Here is a 22,075-nt window from a genome sequence, read left to right as displayed (position 1 = left end):
CCCAGTACTTGAGCGAGCTCTTAACGCATTATAGTCCTTCACATCTATTGCAATCTCAAAATTCCGGCCAGTTGATAATACCTAGAATATCAAAATCGACTACTGGCGGTAGATCCTTTTCCCCTCTAGCACCTAAACTCTGGAACAGTCCTCCTAACATTGTCCGGGAAGCAGACACACTCTGTCAGTTTAAATCTAGACTAAAAACACATCTCTTTGACCTAGCATACACATAACATTGGTCTATAGGTAGTCCATCAATTCCAGGAGAACAGCCAAAATGCAACTGGCGCATTGCTTCTGTAAGTTCTTTAAAAGTGGTCAAATTGTACAGTGCCTTTTTCTGTTCATCCCCAAGCTGAGGTAATTCCTTAAGCAAATCATCAACACTTTCAGTATCATAGCTCTCAGCACTGTATAATTGTTTATAAAAATCTCTTGATAAGTTTCTCATTTCAACTGGATTTGATGTTACTGGTCCATCCTGACGACGAAGATGACACATCTGTTTTTGATTAACAATTTTATTTTTTTTCAAGATTAAAAAAGAAAGCACTTGGAGCATCCATATCTTTCATAGTGCAAAATTTTGCCCTTATCAATGCTCCTTTGGCCTGCTCTTGTAGAAAAGAATTCAGTTCTTGTTTTTTCTATTTCAACGCATCACAATGTACACCTTCATTATTAGTTACAAGATCTTTTTCCCAACAACTCAATGTCCTTTTGTAGAGTATTTACTGTTGTTTTGACCATAGTTGATGTATGAAAAGCATAATTATGACAAAATAATCTTATATTCGCCTTTCCCACATCCCACCATTGACAAGCTTCTTCAACTTCCATTCACTCCAAAACACTTTAAAACTCTCACAGAAAAAAGAATCATGTAATAATTCATATGGTGGTCTGAAAACCTGTTTGGAAAAATACAAGCATCAATTACTCTATTATTCCACATTTCTTTCATATAAAACCTATCCAATCTTGCACCCCAAAATCTATTGTCACACACTTTCAACCATGTATACTGTTTCACACCGATATTTCTTGTTCTCCATACATCTATTAATTGAAATTTATGCATAACTTTGAACAGTGTGCTACTTGATTGACTATGAGGCTCTTCCCCATTTCTGTCCACTGTAAAATCTGTTGTGCAATTCCAGTCCCCTCCAATTACAAGACAAACACTATCATCATACTTCTGGATGGCATCTCTTAATTTAAAAAAATATCTTGTCGCTCAGGATCACTGTTGGGGGCATAGGCGAGCATTACAATAGTCCAGTCTGGATAGAACAAGAGCTTGGACAAGGAGTTGTGTAGCATGCTCTGATAGGAAGGGCCTGATCCTCCTAATGTTGTATAAGGCAAATCTGCAGGACCAGGCAGTTCTAGCAATGTGGTCTGTGAAGTTCAATTGATCATCAATCACAACTCCAAGGTTCCTGGCTGACCTTGAAGGAGTTATGGATGACGAACCAAGCTGAATGGAGAAGTTGTGGTGTAGTGTTTGGTTGGCCGGGATCACAAGGAGCTCTGTCTTTGCAAGGTTTAGTTGAAGGTGGTGGTCTTTCATCCAGCCAGAAATGTCTGTCAGGCAGGCTGAGATGCGAGCAGCTACCATTGGACCCATCAGGCTGGAATGAGAGGTAGAGATGTGTGTCATCAGCGTAGTAGTGATAGGAAAAGCCATGTTTATGAATCACAGATCCAAGTGATGATATGTAAATGGAGAAGAGAAGTGGTCCAAGCACTGAGCCCTGAGGCACCCCAGTAGCTAGATGTTGGGTCTTAGACAGTTCACCCCTCCAAGACACCCTGAAGGACCTACCTGAGAGGTAAGACTTGAACCATTGGAGTGCGGTTCCCAAGATGCCCTTCATCTTTAGGATTGACAGAAGGATCTGGTGGTTAACTGTGTCAAAGGCAACAGACAGATCCATTATTTGGAAGCTGCTCTTGCCAGTCTCAGAGCTTCAATTACTGAGAGCAGGGCAGTCTCATTTGAGTGTCTGCTTTTGAAACCAGACTGGTTGTTGTCCAGGAGGTTGTTCTGTGGAAGAAAGGAAGATATCTGGTAGAAAAACAACTCATTCAAGTGTTTTCGCAACGAATGGAAGAAGGGATACCGGTCTGTAATTTTCCAAATGTGCTGGATTTAGAGTGTGTTTCTTAAACAGTGGGGTTACCCGAGCCTGCTTAAATGCTGTGGGAAAGGTACCAGTGTGAAGAGAGGTGTTGATGATGTGCGTGAGTGCGGGTACAACTGAGGAAGAAATAGCTTGAAGTAGATTAGTGGGAATAGGATATATTATATAGGATATATTAAAACTATACTATTCTATTCTATACTTGAAAAAAAGGTGAATAAATGTTTCTATTAAAACATGAGAAAAAGGTGAATAAAGACTGAGTAAAATTATTAATTATTATTATGTTTTGAACTATGTTGTATAGCTGTGTTTTCCGGTGTGTTCGTTGTCAAACTCAAACATTCTTTTATTTTTAATTATTAAAAATGCCATTATTTTATATGAAAAAGTTAATAATTGTATTTTACTGATAAAATATTTTAGTTTGTCTTGTATATTTTTTTTTATTAGATCAGATAGCATTTTAAGCTGTCATATGGTCATGTTACAATGTGCCCCTCACATGTTACAATGTACCCCACCTATGGGGCATGTTGTCACATTTCACTTCCATTCTTTCAGGGTATATCAAGAAAAAAGTATACACAAGTGTACCACAAAACCACATAAGTATAGACATGTGGGAAAAAAATAAATACTCTGAACCCTAAGTAGATTACACTCTACACTCTAAGTAGAAAACACAAACTGAGAAAGTCAAAAAGTGTTAGGCTGTGCCCTGCTCTCCCCTATTCTTTTTTTTTTTTTTTTTTTTACATTTATTTTTTGTTATTATAGAAACCGAAAAAAGAAAGTAAAGTATAGTATTAGACAGAAAAAGCCCAATAAGTCACCCTCTCCACGTGGGAACCCTCAGATGCCCAAACCTCTCCTCAGCTCAGAGAGAGAGAGAGAGAGAGAGAGAGAGAGAGGGGGGCACAGATTGCTTGCAAACACATAAGCTCTCAGCTGCCAATAATACATTTACAGTGGCCCAAAAAATATTAGGACACTTAAGCCACACTTACAAATATTTGAATGACATTGCAATCCCTTGTGAAAAAGAAGTGTGCTTAATCATATTGAATGTGCAGTTAAAGTGCCCCTATTATGCTATTTTAAAGTTTCCGAATGTTGTTTAGGAGATTCCTACAACAGGTTTACATGCATCAAAGGTCAAAAAACTGTTTCATTTTCTTATAATATACATTTGCAGCTCAGTATGTTGTGATTGGTTTACCGCGTACAGCGGGTCGAAAACAAAAAACGCACATTGCCATAACAACGTCAGCTGTCCTGAGGCTTCCTACACCATAAACTTTAAATACAGTAACAAACAATGACATCGATTTTACCATATCAATCCGAGCGCAAGTGCGATGATGAAACACTGGAAGAACTAGTTATTCAACCCGAACCTCCATCGCAAGGACGGCACGAGCAGGGCGTTTCTCAGTGATACACTCAGTTTGTGTAAACTGTCAGTTTGAGGTACATTATGAGATGTTACAACTGTATTTCCTCACTATCAGTATTAACAAGTGCATGTCCATCAACAAACCGATTATTTTACTGATTTATTGCGGTGAACATGTGGAAACTGTATCAATAACAGTGCATACATTAGTCAGTTCTAGTGTGAATGACTGAAGTGACATAAACGTTGGTAAAACAAATCTTGCTCCATGCTTAATCTTTCCTCAAAGTAGTGAGAACGACTGACAATCTGCATTAAAAGACAGTTATAGGTAGTGGCCCAGAACTGATCAGCAGAAGTATTTCAGTAAGACAGTGATAACGTGAGAACCATTAGCAGGAGACCTACACAATATAAAACTCAAAACTAAGTATTTTGAACACCATCTTTCAAAAGCAAGCGGTTTGCAAATCCTACATTGAACTCCGCGATTTGAGAAGCAGTCGTGAGTAAAATAAAGGGAACACAGCAAAAGTTTAGGATTATACTGCTGTGATATCGTGGTAAAGATGAATTTTAACCACTGATTCTTCACATGCTCGTCCTCAGTGAAAAAAACTGGCTTTACCTTCACATTGTAGAGCACAGCAGCTTCTCCTCAACATGATGCTATCCAGCATCCACAGGAATCAGCTGCAGGGCGTTAAAGTTTTCCCTGGTGTCTGCTCGCGCAATATGCTAATGTTTCGTCTTGACATCACAACGAAACGGCTTATGACTCGTTTGAAAAACTATTCATTTTTTTGACTCAGAGTCGACCCTTACTTTTGAAAGACAATAGCTGTGTCCGAAACTTGTTCACTCATTCACTAATCCCTTTATAGTGTTTATATAGGCATTCGAGAGCACTATATAGTGGATATGGAGCGGTTTCGGACACAGCTAATAACTTTATATACGGTGAACTTTCAGATTTAAAACTTTGCAGGATGTTTTCATTCACTTACAGCTACAGTGAGGAAAATAAGTATTTGAACACCCTGCTATTTTGCAAGTTCTCCCACTTGGAAATCATGGAGGGGTCTGAAATTGTCATCGTAGGTGCATGTCCACTGTGAGAGACATAATCTAAAAAAAAAAATCCAGAAATCACAATATATGTTTTTTTAACTATTTATTTGTATGATACAGCTGCAAATAAGTATTTGAACACCTGTCTATCAGCTAGAATTCTGACCCTCAAAGACCTGTTAGTCTGCCTTTAAAATGTCCACCTCCACTCCATTTATTATCCTAAATTAGATGCACCTGTTTGAGGTCGTTAGCTGCATAAAGACACCTGTCCACCCCATACAATCAGTAAGAATCCAACTACTAACATGGCCAAGACCAAAGAGCTGTCCAAAGACACTAGAGACAAAATTGTACACCTCCACAAGGCTGGAAAGGGCTATGGGGAAATTGCCAAGCAGCTTGGTGAAAAAAGGTCCACTGTTGGAGCAATCATTAGAAAATGGAAGAAGCTAAACATGACTGTCATTCTCCCTCGGACTGGGGCTCCATGCAAGATCTCACCTCGTGGGGTCTCAATGATCCTAAGAAAGGTGAGAAATCAGCCCAGAACTACACGGGAGGAGCTGGTCAATGACCTGAAAAGAGCTGGGACCACCGTTTCCAAGGTTACTGTTGGTAATACACTAAGACGTCATGGTTTGAAATCATGCATGGCACGGAAGGTTCCCCTGCTTAAACCAGCACATGTCAAGGCCCGTCTTAAGTTTGCCAATGACCATTTGGATGATCCAGAGGAGTCATGGGAGAAAGTCATGTGGTCAGATGAGACCAAAATAGAACTTTTTGGTCATAATTCCACTAAACGTGTTTGGAGGAAGAAGAATGATGAGTACCATCCCAAGAACACCATCCCTACTGTGAAGCATGGGGGTGGTAGCATCATGCTTTGGGGGTGTTTTTCTGCACATGGGACAGGGAGACTGCACTGTATTAAGGAGAGGATGACCGGGGCCATGTATTGCGAGATTTTGGGGAACAACCTCCTTCCCTCAGTTAGAGCATTGAAGATGCGTCGAGGCTGGGTCTTCCAACATGACAATGACCCGAAGCACACAGCCAGGATAACCAAGGAGTGGCTCTGTAAGAAGCATATCAAGGTTCTGGCGTGGCCTAGCCAGTCTCCAGACCTAAACCCAATAGAGAATCTTTGGAGGGAGCTCAAACTCCGTGTTTCTCAGCGACAGCCCAGAAACCTGACTGATCTAGAGAAGATCTGTGTGGAGGAGTGGGCCAAAATCCCTCCTGCAGTGTGTGCAAACCTGGTGAAAAACTACAGGAAACGTTTGACCTCTGTAATTGCAAACAAAGGCTACTGTACCAAATATTAACATTGATTTTCTCAGGTGTTCAAATACTTATTTGCAGCAGTATCATACAAATAAATAGGTAAAAAATCATACATTGTGATTTCTGGATTTTTTTTTTTAGATTATGTCTCTCACAGTGGACATGCACCTACGATGACAATTTCAGACCCCTCCATGATTTCTAAGTGGGAGAACTTGCAAAATAGCAGGGTGTTCAAATACTTATTTTCCTCACTGTATGTTACACGCTACATGAAAGGTAATTTTCAAAAATCCATAATAGGGGCCCTTTAAAAGCATACTTTTAAAAACTGGACTTGGAGATAATAATAATAATAAAATAAATGGCTTGCATAAATAGATACATAAACTCTTTGTAATACAGTCAAATTAAAAGTTTTCCTTTAAAGTACATTTAAAATAATTATGTTTTAATAATCTTTGTTGTGCTTTATATTACACTTATTTTGATGTGTTGACTAACATACAAAAGCACATGTAAAATACTTTATTATCATTTTAATTGTAATTCGATATTACATTTTAAGTTAATATTTTTTAAATGTACTAAAGTGCAACGTCATCATTACAAATGTGTAATTCCAAATACATTACATATATATATACATATATAAATACATGTCATTCAAGTTCCAATAGAAATTACATTAAAGTATATTTCAGTTTACCGTAAATGCTTGTTAATAAATTCAGCAATAAATTCACTTTAACCATATTTCAAAGATAACAGAAGAGTAATTATGAAATTTTATAATATAAGATAATTGCATTTTTGCTTATTGCATTTAATGTACATAACTAATAATGAAATAAAAATAAAACTTTTCATTCAGTTTGCACATTTCCGTGCTCTTTTAAAGTATACTATTTCCATAACAAGTACACTGAATAGTAGCCTATGCTATAAAGTGTATTTCATTTACTTTAATGCCACTTGCTTTGTTATTCTTTTATATAATGCAAATACATTCATATATTCTTATGGCCTTTAAATTGTGACTTTTCAGAGTCAACCCTGGTAAGTATAGCTATTTATTTTCCTCGTTTCCTCTGTTTCACCTTACATGCACACACTCAGCGCAGATTCCCCCAGATGGCTCCATGTCACCTAACAGGAACAAAATCCATCAGGAATAATGTGACATCGGTTGGACAAACACACACACACAACGACACATCCAGACAGACCATCCTCATCCACTGCTGCAGTGAGCCATCTGTGAATCAGAAAATGATTTATTTATTCAGAGCTAAACATCACACATACTCCCATTCTCTCGCTCTCTCCTCCTCACACAGGCACATGGGCACAGTCTTTATTCTTCCTACATTGTGTATGTGTTGAGCTGAAAATGAGCTGGGAGGAAGACCTGGGCCCTCCGTCTTCCTCTAAAAGATCATTCTGTTTCAGTCTACCGCACGATGTCTCTTGTTTCTTGTTTCTCCTCCTCATGCTTGATGGATAGGAAAAATGACGAAAGAGTGTAGATGCACAAAGGGATGAATAATCAGAATGTCTGTGTCCCCTACCGATGTCATTCCGAGTTGTGAGGACATCCTCTCTAGAGTAGCAAACAGCACACAGAGCCCCCGAGGAACACTGTTCCAGCAACTGTACAAAAACATCTCAGCTTAAATCAGAAAAATGACTGAAGTTTAGCAAAAACCCAAATGCTTGTCCTTTATCCAGCAGAGAAAAGAGTTCGATATGAACCATTGCTGTCAGAAGAAACAGCTACTAAAGAAGTGACAGAAATCAGCACAGTCTTTTACAGTTTACAGAGATACTGCACTTGAACAGATAAGGAGGTATTCATAACACACACAGAGATAGAGAGAGAGAGACAGACAGAGAGAGAGAGAGAGAGAGAGAATGCTCCTCAACCAGCATTGTTCTGCTCTCAGAAGCACCAAGGTCCTTGCTGCTGAATTATTACGTTTAAAGTTTGGGGGGTTTAGGGAGCTGAAACAAAATTTCAACTTGACAATATGCTTTAAACATGCTTTATGACAAATTTCATTATGCAAGTTTGGGGTCTCAGAGAAAATGAATAAATCCAATGAATCTTTACATGCCATATTGTTTAGATTGGTGTACACATTGTAGTACAATCCTGTCAGTTTTTTGTTTGTTTTTCATGTGTTTTCGAAATTAGCACCAAACCGAAAAGTAAAATCTATATTTTAGATCAGTGATTCCCAACCTTAGAGCACCTTAGGGGGGTTGTCAAGAGTTTGCAAGGAGGGCGTGGGAACTTTGAATATGCTTTGAAGACAAACAACAAGGATGCAACAAAAAAAACGGTATGGCAAATATGAAAAGCTCAGAGGCAGCAGCAGCGGTGTCTCAGTCACCACCAGGATAGAGTAAAATACTTCTTTAAATATCTCTCAACAAATCAGCATTATCAGTGGCTGCTGTTCAGTCTGCAGAGCAGTTTAGTATCATTGATGTTAATATTTTAACTCAGATTTTATGTTTATATTCGGTTTTATTTTTAATTTCAAAGATTTCGTAATTTTGTTGTGTTTTTGCAATTTTTTTAAATATTAATATAGTTGTTGTTAAGTCTTAGTTCATTGTCCTTCGGATGAGACGTTAAACCGAGGTCCTGACTCTCTGTGGTCTTTAAAAATCCCAGGATGTCCTTCGGAAAAAAAAGAGTATAGTGTAACCCCGGCATCCTGACCCTGTCCATCATGGTCTCCTCTCCACCAATAAGCTGGTGTGTGGTGGGTGTTCTGGCGCAATATGGCTGCCGTCACATCATCCAGGTGGATGCTGCACATTGGTGGTGGTTGAGGAGATTCCCCCCTTCTATGTAAAGCGTTTTGAGTGCAGAGAAAAGCGCAAATTTTTTCATGGTTTTGGTTTTAGTTAACGATAATAACCCTGCGGCAGACTTAAACAACAAAATGACATTAATAATAATTCACCAAAAATTATGTTTAATTATGCTGTAAGGTTAATTACACCAAAGGGTTGTATTTAATATCAATTAGCAATTATCAAATAACTACTGTGACTAAATTATACTTTATCGATCAAGTATAATTTAATGCCAGCCTATATTATTTTATTGGAAAAACATCAGTTTATGGAATCTGTAAGATGTATAGAATCATACCTGTGCGTGTCTCTTATTGCTGTGTAGCCCAAAAGTCATTCCCTCTAATACTTCCTAATCTGTAATTGTACTGTCTGACAGAAGAAATTAAACGCTAAACACAGAATACTAATCAGTTTGCTTTTTCAACAAACACACATACCCATTTTCAAACAAATACACCCACCAAATAAGTCCAGGGGTCAGAAAGTAAAAGTCCTTCCATATGTTTATTCCACCAATGAACTCAGCCAGCTGATTTCACTAATTAGTTCTATCTCCTGGCTGAAAAACGGTGCAAATTAGCAAATCCAGGTGATTGGAACAAAATACTGAGGAGGACTTTTACTTTCTTAAAATGGACGTTACACATCTGCCAAATTCCCAGAAAAATTAATAAATACCAAAACCACAGAAGCCAAAAGAAAATATTTTAGACCTGTCAGTGTGGTTTTCATGGGAAATTGCGTACATATGTCACTCACTCGAGCGCGTCTCGTCATATCCGTACAGAGAAAAGTTGCTCTGGCTACTTTGACATGTGTATGATGTGGGAGTGGCATAGTTGTCACAGAAAGTGAGATAAGTTGACATGGAGCTCACTAAATCTCAAACCTTTGGGGAATCGCCTGTTTAAAAAATAAAAAAACAGAACAGAGGAAAGTCTACTCTGCTGGCAATAAAACAAGAATCAACATTGGATTGGCTTTTCAGAGATGAAGAATTGAGGGATTTGAAAAGATGCTGTTTGTATTCCTCAACAGAGTAGGTATTTTATTGAACAGATGGCAAATTGGCATATGTAGCTCTCTATAAAAGTTCATTGTAAAGCATTATTGTGAAGGGTTATTTATTATGGTTGTTGTAGAGCTGTGCTGGAATTTATTTTTAAGGAAGTACCGTGTCTATTAATGTGTATAGCTACAGTAACGTCTTCAGCTAGTCAGCTTGAGATCATTTCCATCTAAACTGGTTATATTTCTTAAGCCTTAGTGAATGTTTTGTGTGCAGTATGATAACCATAATCATCCGCACAGTCACATAGAGCCGACGCACAACTAAAACAATGTTCTTCTGAAAAATGCATGCAGTTTTGTTTTTTATCCGCTAGAGGGCCAAAAGTTAGAGATGGTCCTCACTGCAGAACACGAAATCCAGGAAGAGGAGTTGGATCCAGATCCAACTCCTCCCACCTTACATATACCTAAACCTACCCATCTCCACCCCCGATCCCTAAACCCACCCCTAAACCTACCAATCTCCAACCCTTAGATCTGGATCCAACTCCGCCCCCTGGGTCTCGTGTACTGCAGTGAGGTGCTACTGAAAAGTTACATAGTGTTCCTTTAATTTCAGAAAATACACATCTGGGGGAATGGCAAAATGATGATTGAAATGTTTTGAGTGAGAATTATTGTGTCATTTCTCAGGTCAAGGTTATATATCATGGGAGTTTCAAAAAATACTTCACTTTAGGACTGGTCAAGAGTCTCATAAAACCCCTGCAGGCTTGCTCACAAAGCCAAAAGTGCAGCAAAGCAGATATTCCAGACTCACTCAATCACTTTTTCAATCTACTTGCATTGTGCTGTGGATGAACTTTGCACAAGTTTCCCCAAATAACTCTGAAATGACAAGTGGCATTGTCAGTCAAATCAAAGGCTGCGACAAGCAAGCTTGTTTTATGTCTTTGCTTTGATTTCTGTTTTCATATTGATGGGAAGAAACTTTGATTTATGCATGCTCAGTGAAAAAACTCTCTTTACTGATTTGAGTCTGTCTATCCGCTCAGTCAAATAAAGCTGTTTTTTTTATAACATAATGTGTTCATATGAGCCTGTGTGGATGACAATAAAAGGTTTTACATTCATTAATACTGGGTTACATCGCTTACAATTTTATCTAAAATCATGTCAAAAATAAATAATCTGTCAATTATTTTGAGCACTGATCTACTCGCGTTGTTTTATGTAACTAGCTTTGGATAAAAGCGTCTGCTAAATAATGAAATGTAAATGTGCCCAGTTATTTTTATATATAGTCTATATTATATAGGTATTACAATAAAGGTCATGTGTTGTGTAATCAGCAAAGTGAGAAAATGAGTCAAGCTGTGTGCATATAATAGTGCATTTATTCCTTCACATACATCAAGAATTCAAATAAGGGTGATGTAGGGAAGGAAAAATATGATCCTAAAGATATTTTAAAAGGCTACAATTTTAAAACATATGCTTACTTGACAGACACTGACAGAAATTTGGATGTACTCTTCAATTATTCCTTCACAACTGTGACAAACAGATTAAATCACACCAATTTACAGCTGAGGGGCATTTCAATGTAATGAGGAGAATAAACCTTCTCTCACTGTTTCAGTCACACATTAACATAACAATAAATCAATAACTAGAGAGGGCGCTGTTTTTATGCTTTTTATATTTTATTATTGTCATATGTTATTAAAGGGTTAGTTCACCCAAAAATTCTGTCACTAATTACTCACCCTCATGTTGATCCAACCCCGTAAGACTTTCGTTCATCTTCGGAACACAAAAACTCAGTTCTCGCGCATGCGTCGTGGCGCTCTTGTGGACTCACTCAGAGGCCCACACAGAAGAAAATGAATAGTTGAATAAAGTCATTATTTTTGTTTTGTTTTTGCGCAAAAAAAGTATTCTCGTCGCTTGATAAATGTAAGGTTGAGCCACTGTAGTCACTTGGACTATTTTAACGATGTCTTTACTAACTTTTCTGGACTGGCAGAATGAGTGAGACAGCTCTCAGATTTCATCAAAAATATCTTCATTTGTGTTCCGAAGATGAACGAAAGTCTTACGGGGTTGGAACAACATGAGGGTAAAGTCATTACTGACAGAATTTTCATTTTTGGGTGAACTAACCCTTTAACAACAGCAATGTTGCAATAGTGTTAATACAGCAATTTATGGTGAGAAGCCATACTCAAATTTATGTTTCTCAAATGAGAACCACAGCTGCTCAGTGTTAAGTTGTAGTAATTTTGTGGTGTTCAACATTTGTATTCGTCTTTTTTTTTTTTTTTTTTTTTTTTATGTTTTAGAAAATAAATGAAAATAATAAATGTAGCATGGCAATAGCAGAATTAAAATAAGTTTAAAGTGGAAATGAATCAGTCAGTCAGTCATTATTTAGTAAATAGATACACGATAAATGTAACCATTTAAAAGAAAAAAAATGCTTTGTTATAGCTTCTGTAGCAGTGCAATCTTGCAGTACTACAACCTGTGACATCACAACTCTTGCCTGAGTTAAACAGATACAATGGTACAGAGAGACAGTTAAAGACAGGCAGATAAGATAAAGAGAGGGACAGTGAAAGAGGGAAACTGGAAAGCCACAAGGCAACAGAAGACAAATGGGAGGGCACAATTGCATTTCTCCTGGAAGCAAAAACGAGTTTTACAGTGTTAAAACAAAGGACATAAGAGTTGTTGTTGTTTTTTTATAAACTGCCGCTGAAACGGAGATCAGTACTGCTTCGCTTACCGATACACATTCAGACACAAGTCCCACTGTCTCAAGATTTCCATATTGATATATTGCCACAATGACTGTCAGAAATGAATTAATTTCGAGCTGCATCCAAAATCGCATACTTATACATTAGGTGAAAACAGTATGTGACAAAAGTAGTATGTCCGAATTACACAGTACTGTACACAGTACGAAAACAGCAGGCAAAAAGTACCCGGATGACCGACTACTTCCGGCGGGATTCTGATGTGTACATAGGATGGACACTTTACTATCCCATGAGGCCACGGGAGAGGATTTATGAATGGCAGTGAAGCAATGTAACTGACGCTGGTAGGGCACATGGTAATGACAGCATGGTGAATGTAGTTCATTCATTACATTCATACACACATATAGAACATACTTTTTTAGCGGTTGTGGAGTACTTATACAAAATAAGAACCTACTTAATAGAGTATGTGATTTCGGACGCAGCCCCGGAGTCCTGATTTATTTTTATTCGCCTACTTTTTATCAGCAATGGAGCCCACTGGTCTATTTGGTGACAGATATGAGTTTATCCATTACGATTCCAGCAACTAATAATAAAAGCAAAAAAATCTAAGACCAGAATCAAAACTATGAATTTATAAAAAAAGATACTAGTTAATAATAACGTACAGTTGGCTATTATAATAATAATAATAGTTTTAGTTAGATAATAACCCTGCAGCAGCTACGCAACGACTCCAGACCCTCTATGGATGTTTACATAAAGTCTAGTTTCTGAGCAGACATCTTTGTTCAAAGTGTTGAATAAATGATTCTGTCTCTGCCTTCTTCTGAAAGGAAAATCCTGCTGTTCAGTTACAAAAGAAAAAAAGAATCACGACACTGGAGTAAACCAGGAATGGAGGTGGGAAGATCTGACAACTGAGACTTATTTCATTCTTCTTCTTCACAACAAATGTTTCACTAATGTCTCCCTAAAGCCCTCATTGGCTTTCATTGATAAAAATGGTCAGTGGAAACATTCAAAGACACCCACTGTCTTCAGGAATACGAGTCTAAATGAGACGTAATTCAAATTTATTTTGTTTTAAGTTTAGTTGTGGACTCAGTCTGAACCTCAAACACACACTAACTGCATAACTTTCTTTGTTCTTGAATGCTGAATATTGTCTTTCATTATTCTAAAACACTAAAAAAGACAAAGAAAAAAAAACATCCTACCTTTCAGAGGAAGTATGTAGGAGTTGTGATGTAGCATGTATCAGTCATTTACTGACACAACAAAAGAAAAAAGAAAAACAGTAGGGAACCTGGAACCACTGTGTTCCTTAAAACCTCTAAAGCAACTGACAAAACTGGATTTTTAATGTGAAAACGGTTTCCTCTGCGGAGATTGTGTCTACGGAATTTTAATCAGAATAAATTTGGATGGAAGTATATAGCCCAGGATATAAGTTCTGCCAGGATTAAACTAATGTTTGTTATATCTACACTGTAAAAATGATATGATCAACAAGTTATAACAACATATGTTTTTACATTGCTTTAACTCACCAAAAAAAGTTCAGCAATTTTCAACTGTTTTACATTTTTAAAGTCAGTTCAATGTAATTTAAGTTGAAATGACTTTAACATCCAAGTTGATTATACTTAAAAATTTAAGGCAGAAACTTCATTTAGCTATAGGATTATATCCATAATGCAAGGCCATTTTAAAAAGTTCTTCTAGAAGGAAATGTACACTTAAATTATAGAGATTTTATTATGAGGGGGTAAAAGAGAGTGACAGACAGTAGTAATAACACTACTACGGTTAGACCTGAGACTCAGCACAAACTGAAGCACAATTTAATTGTGATTACTTGAGGCTTTCATCAAGAAAAACTTTCCCCAATTTAGGACAGAATCATCAGACAGCTGAATAACAGATTTCACAGCTGAAGTGGATCCAAATGTGCTGAGAAACGCTCTATGATTTCTGTAATAATTGCATTTGTGTTTTGCAAGCGTACATTTAAAATCAAGGCTTTTGAACCTCTTGTGATGAATGATGAATATATTGGAATGAATAACACATTAAATATTTTTGTGTTTTTTGAGACAGTGGGAACAACAGAGTAGCCATAAAGGACAAATTGTCTTGCATTTACTCTTTTGAAAAGACAACAATGTGTTTGTGAGAGGAATATAAAGAGCTATACAGAGAATCTGTAAGATAGCCTAAATGTCTCTCATATAAAAGAATCTATATCTGAGTGGCATGTGGTGGACTTATAAAGTCAGAAGTCAAACTTCCCATGATCCCATGAGCTTTAAAGGTGGTAAATTTTAACAAGATCCCAAATCCTAACATCATGTGCAGCACGTTTTGCAACAACACAATCACAACTCATGTGTGAATGCTGCAAAGAGCTGTTTTCACATATAGAGACAGTGTTTACAAAGAATTAAACTGGAGGTTTTTTGGTAAGAGAGTTGTGAAAATTGGTGATGAAAACTAAATTATAACATCTATTTCTTTCACAAAAAACAAGCTTAAAATTTTGAGTGTACTTCAAGAAAACAAAGTTTAAAAACAGAAATGCTGCGTGAGATCTGTGAACACATACACCTTCAATACAAATGCCCTTGTAATGCCATGCTAATGTGTTATAGGTTCTTTCGATGTGAATGCCTGAACAACACTTCACAGTTATAGTGTATAGCCTTAATGGGCTCTTGTCCTGCTAGATGTGAGAGGAATACCAACTTCATAGTTTGTTAAAGCAGCTGACACAAGGAAACCAGAAAACCCTCACCCCCACCAGTTAACATATTGAACCATGGTACTTGTGAGTTATGACTAGCCTCACACTTACTATAAGAGGACATCCTCACCTTCCCTTCATTCCCTTCACGCAGGCAACTCGTTATTATTAAATCAGAGGAAAGAAGTGCTAAAAAATGGATTTTCAGGAATTGTGTTATTGCTCTGTTGGCCTAGATATGAATGTGACATACGGCCTTGTCAATCAGACATCTCAGATCTGTTGGCAGACACACTGCTGCGAACTATTGAATTATTTTAGACAAAAGTGTTACAGGATTATTCAAATTGCCATGCACTTGAATGAATCAGAACATAGCAATTAATAAAAAAGCAACACTGCCCTCTAGAGGAGAGCTAGTATATAATGCAATGGTTTTATTTTGACCCATCCAGACAGTAATAATATAATATAACAATATAAATTCAGACTTTAATTAACCTAAAACTCAATGAACAATGGTATCAACTGACCATTTGTGGACAGTTACTCAGGTACTCCAACGTCATTCTGCCTGCACGGTCAAATGTGTAAATGGCTTTACTTGAATGGGCCTTGGCTTTTACACCTGAAGAATCTCTCACCGGGATATTATAAGCTGTACTGCTTTTTTGGTGTGGTTTCCTCAAAGGCAAAAAAAGTTCGAAATACACTGTGGGTACATCTTCTACTTTTTCAAATGCCTTCTTTGAACCTTGGAAGTGTGCATTACACCTTCAAAGGAGAAGTAGTTCCTCCAAATGTCCTAAATCGGAACATCCTGTATTTGTCAGGCATATATATTACCCTCTGAATATATGGCGAATGGCTCACCAATGTGATTCAACCAAAAACGCACACTCTTTCATTTGCTCACGTAGCTCGCTATCTCTTTATCCAGGCTGAAGGCAAAACGGTGGTTGAGGAAGAGGAGCTGACCATGAGGAAGGAGTCTGTGCAACAGTGCGTCCACTCGATCACTTTTCAGCAACACCTGAAAATAACAGCCAAGTCAGCCAGAGGAAAAAAGGGGTAGTGTCAAATAATCAATAGCTTGGCGGTCTGCCTATTTTGAATGCGTTTCCTTGTTCACTGCCTGACAATAAGTCTGGCCTTGGTCATACAGTAAATAGAAATTATATAATTCTGGAGTAAACGTCTGAAGAAAATACCCCTGAGCTCATTGGCTTTTCTATGGATGTATTGATTACAGTGTACTCAACAGCCTAACATGTATCTCATACAGAATGAGATGCATATCCTTATTTCAATTTCAGGCATATTGGTGGAAAGAAACTTAAGAAACATAAGAAAATCTTACACTCTGTCTACTTCTTCATAAGATTATGGGAATTCAATAGAGGTTCAGTTCAGCTATAACAAAAGTCATTTTCAGAATCTTAAAACTGCATGAATCTATTTAATGACATAATGAAAACATCAAACTTCTCAGGCACATTCACTCGACAGTCACTCAAACACACAACAAGAATAACGTTTCTTTTCTTTTTTTTTACACTGCCATTCAAAAGTTTTGGGTCAGCAAGATTTCTTGCTAGATACTTTTATACAGCAAGGACCCAATAAATAGATCAAAAGTGACAGTAAAGACATGTAAAATTGTTACATAAAAAAACTATTTCAAATAAATGCTATTTTTAAGCTTTCTATTCATCAAACAATCTTGAAAAAATGTATGCGTTTTCTATGCCATTATCTATGCCTCAACAAGCCACAAGATTTGAGGTATCACTCATAGTTATGCTAACTATGCTAACTAGCTTCATTAAGTCTTGAACCCCAAGTATTGCAGTAGAAATAGTCACGTTTACCTGAGCAAGCTAATACAATATTCAGAAAAGCCTGTTCACACCAAGAACGATAACTATACAGATAACTATAAATGCTTTAAATGCTCAAGCTCTTTAAAGCAGGATGGATTCTGATTGGCTGTCAATGTTTTTATCTATTTTTAACAAGTACTAAAAAGGATTCCAACGATATCGCTCCTCTGTGTCGTTATTGTTGTGGTGTGGCTATTCTTTTGAATTCAGAATGATTTTTAAAACTATGTCTTTATCATTATAGTTATCTTCCTTTAGTGAGAAAGGAACTTAACGCTAACTATAAAGATAACTCTAATGATAACTATATTATACGCATAGTAGTTCTGTTTATTATTGTATGTCACTTTAAAAGCTCGACCTCTAAAAAGCAGAATGAATGCTGATTGGCTGTCAGTGTTTTTATCGTTCATCAGCTGGGGAAAAAACGTGATTTCAACGGTATCGTTCCTCTGTGCCGTTATCGTTATAGTTGTGGTGTGGACTTTGCTATTTTTTTTACATCTAAAACTATTTTTAGAACTATATCTTTATCCTTATGATTAGTTATCGTCCTTAGTTTTAACAGGTCTTTAGTTCTAGAAAGCCTCACCTCAGCACCAGGTCCCAGCAGACGAAGCTCCTCCAGGCAGTGACGTGCAATGTTGCGAAGCGTTCCCTCTGCGAGCAGAAGGTTCTCGTGTGGTCTGCAGACGAGAGTGAATGCTAGTGACTGCACCCCCAGCCACAGAACAACACTCCGGTCTGGAAACAGCTCTGCATTGCCCAGGGAAAACACACCCCTGTCAGCTTCCCCCAGAGCTACAGCCTCCTCACCCAACACAGCTTCAGTGCACAGACTGCCTGAGGCTTCCCTACTCAGAGCCACCGCACTCCTCACCTGTCTGAGAGAGAGGAAGAGCAGAAAAAGAGATTATTGTTCCTCATATATACATACAAACATGTACCATAGGTACTGACAAAATACCATCGTTACTGGAGTTATTGATAATGCAGATACTTGGGCTGCATCCGAAATCGCATACTTCTCTACTATATAGTAGGCGAAAACAGTATGTGACAAGAGAAGTATGTCCAAGTTCACAGTACTCATAAAAGAGCAGGCAAAAAGTACCCGGGTGACCGACTACTTCCGGCGAGATTCTGATGTGTGCATAGGATGGACACTTTACTATCCCCTGAGGCCAAGCAAGAGGATTTGTGAATATATCAGTGAAGCAACAACTGACCCTGGTATCACATGATAATGAAAACATGGCGAATGTAGTAGCCTACGTCCAGATTACATTCATAATATAGAATGTACTTTCTAAACAGTCACAAAGTAGCCTACTTACTCAAAACAAGTACCTGCTCAAGAGAGTAAGGATTTCGGACACAGCCTTGGTATTCAAGTTTGCATGAAACTAAGGTTGCATAGTCTTCAGTAAACACGTCATCAGAGATGTCATTACAAAAGGGAGGTAAAGTTATTTTGATAAAAGATTGAGGGCACATGAATTTAAAATAAAAAATATGATGATTAAATTGTCCATTTTGATCTCATGGTGACCTTTGTTATTAATGTTATACATTAACATTTGTAGGTTTGACTGTACGAAACTGAATAGATATGGGGGTTGGGGTGGGGGGTCGTTTTTGTGATAATTGTTATGTAATTTAGCGTTAATTGTCGGGCGAGCAGTTCTGGAAAGCTTCTCTGCGACTGGTAAATTGTTTTATCATCTCACCTCGCCACCACGTGGAGTTTCTCTTTCTGTATCAGTCGCCTCTGCTCCGGTGTGTAATCACGACCATCTCCGGTCTCTGGTCCGAATACACGCGCGTACAGTATCCGGATCTCGCCTGCGGACAGAGCGCTCACCGGGCACACCGTGTGGATTAAGAAACACAGCACCATATCTGATTTAACATTTCATAAAAACCATAAAAAAAGGTGCCCGCTGTATGATAAACTTGTAATAAATTTGTGTCAAAGTGTCATTCTGCCATTGTAGACAAACTCTGCATTATTATTTCCGTATTTGGTCACATGACTGTGAATCAGCTGATCATTGCGCAGTTTCGTTTTCAACTCTAGATGGCGCTCTTGGATTCTGTTGAACTCATGTGTCCAACAACTGTTACTAAAAAAATTATAAATAAAAAACGCAAAAGTAAATTTAGCCTAAGATAAAGGCTGAGTAGTGGACCAATATATATATATATATATGTGAAGAGTTCAGATGCAAAAGCCTCTAAGTGCCTTCTGAAATTTTCTTCTAGAATGATAATTTTTATCAGGCTCGTATATTTAAGTTCAATAATTTCACTTAAATGGCAATGCAAATTACCTATTAATTGTCATTTAAGTGAAATCACTTAACCTAAATATACTAGCTTTATAAAAATGATCATTCTAGAAGAAAATTTCAGATGGCACTTAGAGGCTTTTGCATCTGAACTCTTCATATATGCCCCTTTTAAGAATAATGTGGAATTACTTTAAATTTGTAACATATTTAGATATAAGTTTAGCATTTGCAGGATGATGATGCATCAGCCAATGTGTTATTATGGGAATAGCAATAATAACACCCTAGATTTTTTATATAATTCTTATTAATATTTAAATATATTTTTAAATGAGAGACAAAGCAGAATACTAGTAAAAGAGATTTATCTGAAAGGTAAAATTATTCTATGCGTATATTAATAGTTAATTAATTGTCAATATTTTAACCAAAGATATATCATAATAGCAACACTATGAATGCAAATTTAATAATTTCACTCAACTATAGGTTTTAATGAAAGCAAAGATGTCTGAAATGTGTGTGAGTGTGTGTGGGGTATATATATCATTTAGATATATCATACAAGATATATATATATAATTTATTAATTAAATGTGCTGCATATATTGTTTTGATGCAACCACCAGAGTTTTTCAAAATATGCAGATCTACAGTAACTAATCTGGATTTACATTCTTCAGTGTGATCTTTGAGGTATGCAAATTGTAAATTGTAACAAATCTGTACCTGCATATAGTTCTCTGCCCAACGACCTCAAATATACACAGAGATATGCGCATGCAAATTCATGCAGTGCCATTGACAGAAGACTAAGTTGGACGTATTCGAACACATGCGCTTGGGCACACACAAAGAACAGCTGTTTTGCTTAACAACTGCTCGTCATGCTCACTTAAACCATGAGGGAGGAGGACACACATCTACCCCCACATCCTGCAACACTGAACTTACATAAACACACCACATACAGCCAATGTGACATCCAGCACACAACCTTTACTGCGAGATAACAAAAGAAGAATCAATGTTCTTATGTTAGAAGAAACAGGACTGAGACTAGACTGATAGCCTCCCCAGCTGATAATGGATGAAATAAAAGGTTTAACTGCAAGATACAGAAAGACAGAAAACAAAAGCCAAGGCCACATTTAGAGGATCTTGCTGCTGCAAAAGCGCTAGGATGTGGTTACAATGATGGCAAGTCTCCAGCCTCTAGCAACCAATTCTTGTAATTTTTTGATTCAGAGGCGGGCTAATGAAACAAAAATACATTGTCAATGGAAACTCAGTATGCGTCAGATCCTCTTACTCAAATTGTTCTTTTTTTCTGGTTGGCTCCCTGTGGTGGAACTAAAACTAAATATCCAAAGAGGGAAACAAAACCTGCAGTTTCAGCCTTCAAACTTAACAGGAAAAGATTAGACATTGACTCCATTTTAAAGCAATTCAATTAATATATACATTACACAGGCACCTTATTGCAGAGTTACTGTTCACTTGGTGAATACAGTTCAACAGGTTGATTAAGATAGTTTTGTATTATAAGATTTCTGAAAAGTTGTTTCATCACTCCATGAATCAGAAAATACTGTCGACATTTTCACCATGAAATATGAATGAAATGTTATAAATCAAGTAAATGGTTGTGAAATACATGAACAAACCCCTCTGTAAACCTTCAGAATATAGATAGTAATATAACTAAAGAGTTTGGTCAAGTGGAGATGTCTGGCTCAGTGTATGAGAAAAAAAAGGGATAGTGGGATATGAGGGATAGTTCGCCCAAAAATAAAACATTTGTTAAAAATACCGGTAGTTGACAATAGCCATTGACTTCAATAGCAGGAAGGAAAATACTGAGAAAGTCAATGGCTACCGTCAACTCTCTGGTTACCAACATTCTTTAAAATATATTTTGCATTCAGCAGAAGAAACTCATATAGGTTTGTAACAACTTGAGGGTGAGTAAATGACCATTTTCATTTTTGGGTGAACTATCGATAACAAACGAATAGATAGTGATGAAAGTGTAATCAAATAACCCATTAGTCTGAAGGACTCCCAAAACAGAGCATCACATGCAATAGTTTTGCCTGTAGTGTCTTGCCTTAAAATGTTGAACAATTCATCTAAACAACTTTTGAAAGGCTAAAGTCACATGATCACATCTGTTATAAAGATTCACAATCCATATTAACTGATTGTGTAGGGTGTGCATCAAGTTACTGCTTAATAAAACAGTTTATTTCACAAAGATCTACTTTTGAATGGCTGAGGATCAAACCTTTTCTTGGCGTCAATCAACTACATGAAAAAGCTATGGGAAAAACACTTAAACAAAAACATTCGTGCATGAACCGGTCTGACACTATGCCAGGACGTTAGGGAACAGCCAGCTCCTCCTTTGTGGAATGGCTTTGGAATGCACACGTGTGCAGGAACACGTGCTGGTGCTTGGCAAACCACATTCAAGGTCTCTACAAGACCGGTATATTTGAAAAACAAGTGACTCAATCCCCTTTACCAATGAATAACAGCACACAAAGCTAAGAGATAAAGACATGACTCAACAAAGAG

General features: G+C 37.3%; 1 protein-coding gene across 1 annotated transcript; it reads right to left on the bottom strand.

Moving 5' to 3' along the window:
* Nucleotides 1-15,740: 15,740 nt before the first annotated feature.
* Nucleotides 15,741-19,231, bottom strand: ap5s1 (adaptor related protein complex 5 subunit sigma 1). Its single transcript, XM_084390783.1, has 3 exons — nucleotides 18,932-19,231; nucleotides 17,794-18,085; nucleotides 15,741-16,351 (listed from the first exon to the last, which is right to left on the bottom strand). Exons 1-3 carry the CDS (start codon nucleotides 19,099-19,101, stop codon nucleotides 16,223-16,225), a joined length of 591 nt encoding a protein of 196 aa, XP_084246909.1. The 5' UTR covers nucleotides 19,102-19,231; the 3' UTR covers nucleotides 15,741-16,222.
* Between the last annotated feature and the right edge of the window lie 2,844 nt (nucleotides 19,232-22,075).

This window comes from Rutilus rutilus (genome assembly GCF_951802725.1).
Source record: "Rutilus rutilus genome assembly, chromosome: 20".
Classification (NCBI taxonomy): Eukaryota; Metazoa; Chordata; class Actinopteri; order Cypriniformes; family Leuciscidae; genus Rutilus; species Rutilus rutilus.
The sequence above is the reverse complement of the archived record's forward strand: the minus strand, read 5'-3'. Positions and strand labels throughout refer to the sequence as shown.